A 5,826-nucleotide genomic window follows, 5' to 3' on the forward strand; every position below is an offset into this window, starting at 1 on the left:
GATCCCACATGCCGCGGAGCAGCTAGGCCCGTGAGCCATGGCCACTGAGCCTGTGCATCCGGAGCCTGTGCTCCGCAACGGCAGAGGCCACAACGGTGAGAGGCCTGCGTACCAAAAAAAAAAAAAAAAAAAAAAAGATCTGTGTACTTTACTTCATGTAAACTAAATCAGTTGAAAAGGGAAAAAACAAACAGACAAATCTTTCATTGCTAGTCTAATTCATGTTTGTTGCCTTACTGGAGATGTACATATATTATACTACTTAATCTTTATAAACAGTACTGCAAGTTTAGGCACTATTTCTTTTTTTAAAATTTATTTATTTATTTGCTTATTTATGGCTGTGTTGGGTCTTCGTTGCTGCGTGCGGGCTTTCTCTAGTTGCGGCCAGTGGGGGCTACACTTCATTTCAGTGTGCGGGCTTCTCATTGAGGTGGCTGCTCTTTGTTGTGGAGCATAGACTCTTAGCGCATGGGCTTGAGTAGTTGTGGCACGCAGGCTCAGTAGTTGTGGCTCGCAGGCTGTAGAGCGCAGGCTCAGTAGTTGTGGTGCATGGTCTTAGTTGTTCTGCGGCATGTGGGATCTTCCCCGACCAGGGCTCGAACCCATGTCCCCTGCATTGTCAGGCAGATTCTTAACCACTGTGCCACCAGGGAAGTCCCTAGACACTTTTCTATTTTTCATTTGAGGAGACTGATGCTCAAAAGTCATGTCTAACATCAAATAGTAATGGCATATCCAACCAGATGTGACCACATTTTCTCTGGGATATAGCACACTTGCATTTTTCCAGCTGGACAGAAACTTCATTACCATTTAATAAAAAGATAGGCTATAATTGTATAACTGACTCTTCTAATACCAGGACACTGCTCCCCCCTCCTTAAATTTCCAAAGCCTCTGTCCAATATTGTGAGATAAGAATGATAACTATAACTTACCAGCCAACCAAGATCCTGGATCTTACATCTCTCATCCAGAACCTGAGATGTGTAGATTTCTCAGTGTTGGAAGTTCTCTTAAAGGCTTTTAACCCTCTGATCTTGCTTCTGACTTTGCAGGTTGGAGTACGACTTACTGATCAATGCTGATGTGAATAGCACGCAGCACCAGCAGTGGTTCTACTTCAAGGTGAGCGGTATGAGGGATGCGGTCCCTTATCGCTTCAACATTATCAACTGTGAGAAGGCCAACAGCCAGTTCAATTACGGTATGAGCTCTTGGGAAATAGAGACTTTCTCAATAACATCAAAAATGATGTCACTTTTGAGTGCTTGAATTATTATCAGAAGCCCTGCTTGGGTTGCAAAGGGTTTGAAGTTGGGCTGACATGTTTTGGTTGCCAGATATGGCAAGACGGCCGCCAACCTATGGTAAATTGCTACTATGGGAGGAGAACCTTGAAACTCTCCCTCTGCTATGAAATGTTAATACCTCACCTAACTTTCCACCGCTTCCTGCCTCACTTGCTCCACCTTGAACTTTTTGAGGCCAGTGAGCCCTCTCATTTATTCCTTCTCTCTGCCTCCTAAATCCCATAGGAGCAAATGTACTGATCTGTTGATATTTGTCACAGACAAGCAAATGGCACAATTCCATTGGACAACACTGATTTCCACTTTCAGAAAACTCTGGAGAAAGTTTAAATTCTCCTGAATACCTGTGGCAATTTTAGAGGAGACTTTCAAGGGACAATGACTGACTAGTAGCCCATATTTATTTTGAATGTTTCTAGAAATAGGAAATTCTGGCTGGCTTACATTCTAATGTATTAGTGGCTCTGAGTAAGGAAAAAATATTCCCTGTAGCTCCAGGTCCGAGCATAGGACATTACCTGTATTTTGTACTGATTAAATAGACTCTTGCTGGTATAGAAAGAGAAAAGGTGAGCCTTGACACTTGTATTCACTTGATGCAGCTGCTGTAACAAATTGTCACACATTTTGTGGCTTCAAAGAAGACAAATGTATTCTCTTACAGTTCTGGAGTCCACAAGTCCCAAATCAGTTTCACTGGTCTTAAGTCAAGGTGTTGGAAAGGCCATGCTTCCTCTGGACATTCTAGGGGATTATTTGTTTCCTTTCCTTTTCCAGCTTTTAGAGGTATGTTCCTCACATTCCTTGGCTCATGGCCCTTTCCTCCATCTTCAAAGTCAGCTGCATAACATCTTCAAATCTCTCTGCTTCGGCCACATTGCTTTTCCTCTGTAGTCAAACCTCTCTGTACCTCCCTCTTGGAAAGACATGTGTGATTGAATTTAGGGCCCACCAAGATAATCTCCCCATCTCAAGATACTTAATTTAATCATATCTACAAAGTCCCTTCTGTCATATAAGGTTAATATACAGCTTCCATGGATTAAGACCTGGGTATCTTTGAGGGCCATTATTCAACCTACCACAGCTCTCCTTTTCTATCCCCCCCTCCCCGCAATGGATTAATCCTGTCTTTATTTTGTGTAGGGATGCAGCCAACTCTGTATTCTGTGAAGGAGGCTCTTCTTGGCAGACCTGCCTGGGTACGGACAGGCTATGAAATCTGTTATTACAAGTAAGTTAGAGTGTTGTTAGCTTCCTTTGCTCTTTTGTTCTCTCTCAATTTCCTGCTTCTCCATGTTCATCTTATAAACCTGAGCAATCTGTGCTTGTCTGCTGTACTTGTCACTCTTCCAATGGCAAACGCTCTGTCCTTCAGAAGCCTAAGCGTGTTAAATGGCACCCACAGTAGACCTCAAGAAATATCTTTTGATTTTCTGAAAAGTCATCTATTCTTATTTAAACACCTTAAAGCCTTTAGACCTTACTGTTGGATATTATTATATAGATTCAACCTATGATTAGTGCATCAAGCTTCAGTTCTTTTCCTGTTTCCATTGGTCCCAGTGAACAAAAAGTGTGAGATATTCTAACTTATTCTTATCCTTCCCATGCTTCAGTTTTCCAAAGCAGATAAACATGAATATGTGAGAAATATACTTAAGTAACTGTTCCTCCACAGAAAGATAAATTTTGGAAAAAATAGAAGAGAAAGGTATTTTCAGAATTCATCTTCAACTCTTGATCAGTAGCCACTTTCATCAATGTATCCTGTAAAGTTGTAATGAAATTTGAATTATCCGTATATTTTGATAAAATACATGCATGCATTCCAGACCCATGAACTGCTTATTTGTGCATTTTCCTTTGATAGAAAATAAAATACAAATTCATAAGACAAAAAAAGGGTAGGGAGTGTGGACAGGTAGAAACTATGTAGCTAATTATTAGCTTGTTGCTGGTTTCTTATAAAAAACTGATAGGCTAGTACTTATTTTCTTGGATAAAGTAATTTATATCTCTTTCTGAGATTACAGGAGGCCCCTAAAAATATTATCAGGCATTCTTGAGTTCAGGATAGTTGCAAATATCAAAAAGAAAGAGTAAAAATGCTTATGCCTCTTGGCTTTTGCGACTGTAAGGACAGGAGCATTGACAGATAGGAAGGTCAAGAATCTTGTTGCTCTATCAGACACAAGGGCAATCATCACCATAGAAGTAAGGATAGTCTATAAAGCACAGAGATGGGCTAACAGTTTGTAATGAAAGAGTCAGCAGTCTTTAGTCTTGGATGTATTAGAATATGGACCTGGATAGTATTTTCATTATATTCTTCAGAACAATAGCAAAGCCATACAATGTTGTTGGTTTTCCATAGCAATGACTTTCTGACCCACCTATCTACAGACTCTCGGGATCCTCTTATGGTCCAAAGAGATTGAGACTAAAATCATCTCAAGGTGACAGGGGCCACAGCTGTAGGGGAAAATAATGGAAGCATACATTTGGACTTCGGTGTGTTAAGAATAACTTTTAGTGTCCTCGAGAAATAGTAATTCTAAATAAACATGAAAGACCCAGCTTGCAGTGGGCTTGGATCTGGAGGTTAGTAAGAGATTGGACAAACATAACATTCAGCATCCCCTGGGGGAAGGGGGGATAGCTCTCCCTGGAGGCTGCTTCCTTGGAGGTGGGGGATAAGGCGTGGGCTTAAGGGGATTTAGAATCTGCCAAGAGGAAAAGGAAGAAATCAAACATCCCAAAGTGGAGCCTGGGCCTAAAGAATGCCAATGTTAATGTTAATAGCTTTTAGATTCATTAACAAGACAATTGTTATGTGATTAAAGAGTAACAGAGGGGTAACATGAAAACCATGAATGTATAATGTAATTCATTTTTCGTCTTCCAGCCATGAATACAACAGAAATGAATGGATAAGATTGTGACATTATAACGTAGTTTGTTTTACACCAGTTCACCGCATTGTGTTAACATATTTCCAATAATGTGATCTAACAACAGGATAGATATGTTATGTGTATCTCTATTCAACCGCAAATCAGAGTGCCTTTCCCTACCGTAGAATGCCTTAGATTATACAATGTATTTATTTCTCTCTTTTACCCATCACAATCTTTGAGTTGATCTGCTTTTGAAGATTTTTTGGCTTCATCCCTGACTTTATGCTCTCTAATGTATTAATTTGGGAGAACTTTACCTCCTATTTCTTTGTCTCCAATATGTCATCAGGAACTCAGAAGTCTTATTTCTATTACATTCTTATATTTAGTACCATGTTCTAAAAGGGGTGCCCGGGTGCTTATTGTGGAGAGAACCATGAGCCATGGTACCTGAGTATATCTATGGGAGGGTGAAAGAAGAGTACTCAGAAAGAATGGGATATCCATTTCCTTCAAAAAGTGATAGCAACAGTGATCAGTTAAGGAGGTGGGCTGACTGCTTTGTGGGGCCGCGCATCATCACTTAGAAAGTGATCTCCACACTGTTTTGATAAGATATACTAATCCGTGTACTTTTAATATAGATTTGTTCATAATTTAAAAAAATCAATTATACACATCTTACTATACTAATATATTATGCATACTAGAAAACATGCAGAAAGTTTAGAATTTTAAGACATGGGGAAAAGATAAAAGAAAATTTTAATTTAAATCTTTAAATTTTAAATGTAAAATTGTTATATATTTTTTTACTGTTGGTAACTTGGGGCATGCTATACCCTTAAGGTATACCATGAAAAATAAAGCTGTAAATTGCCTTTTGGCTAATTTTGAAAAATTGTGGTTAACTTCTCCAATCTAATTAGATAATTTTTACACAAATAAGAGTTCTTGAGAAAGAGCTAATATTAAGGTAGGAGGTAGGCCATGTCAATTCTTTCATTTTCTCCATCATTTGTGTTTAAAATGTAATATTATTATCAATCTCTGAATTCCAAGCAGAATTTAGAAAAAACTAATTATCTATATTGCAGGGTTTAGTTTAATTTAGATAATATAATCTGTAAATCCACTAGAGAAGGCTTCTGCAAGTTTAAATACCTTGCCAGAAGCTAAAATCTAAAGAATGAGAGAGATGGTGAGCTATTCTCATCCCTCCCATAGGAAGCCTACTGTACAGCAATCGATACTAAACTACCTGACATATGAAAACCATAGATATAAAATGTAATGTATTTTTCATATTCCAGCCCTGGAAAACAACAGAGAAGAATGGATAAGACTCCTATAGTGTAATCTAGCTTGTTTTATAATTATTCATCATAGTAGCTTGACTTGGACAGCATAAGGGCAGCGTTGTCCATCCCCATATTAAACCTCAGACAACTTTCTTTCTTCCTTATTAGATCATAATAAACTTAAAGAGAAATTCTAATATCTTCTCCCTGTGTTCAGGAGATCTGACCTTCTTGCCCCTCCCCTGGGGTACCTCCTCCCCCCCTCCCCCTCCCCTCTCCTCCCCCCTCCCCCCTCCCCTCTCCTCCCCC

The 5,826-nt window shown here is 39.2% G+C and overlaps 1 protein-coding gene across 1 annotated transcript in view; it reads left to right on the forward strand.

The window, feature by feature from the left end:
* The window catches only part of AGBL1 (AGBL carboxypeptidase 1), a 979,047-nt gene that overhangs the window by 214,073 nt on the left and 759,148 nt on the right, over positions 1-5,826 (forward strand). Inside the window, exons 14-15 of the mRNA XM_055088206.1 lie at positions 1,062-1,210; positions 2,463-2,550. Of these exons, the coding sequence (XP_054944181.1) occupies positions 1,062-1,210; positions 2,463-2,550 (237 nt within the window). The remainder of the gene's footprint in view (positions 1-1,061; positions 1,211-2,462; positions 2,551-5,826) is intronic.

The sequence above is a fragment of the Physeter macrocephalus genome, chromosome 11 (assembly GCF_002837175.3).
Source record: "Physeter macrocephalus isolate SW-GA chromosome 11, ASM283717v5, whole genome shotgun sequence".
NCBI lineage: Eukaryota > Metazoa > Chordata > Mammalia > Artiodactyla > Physeteridae > Physeter > Physeter macrocephalus.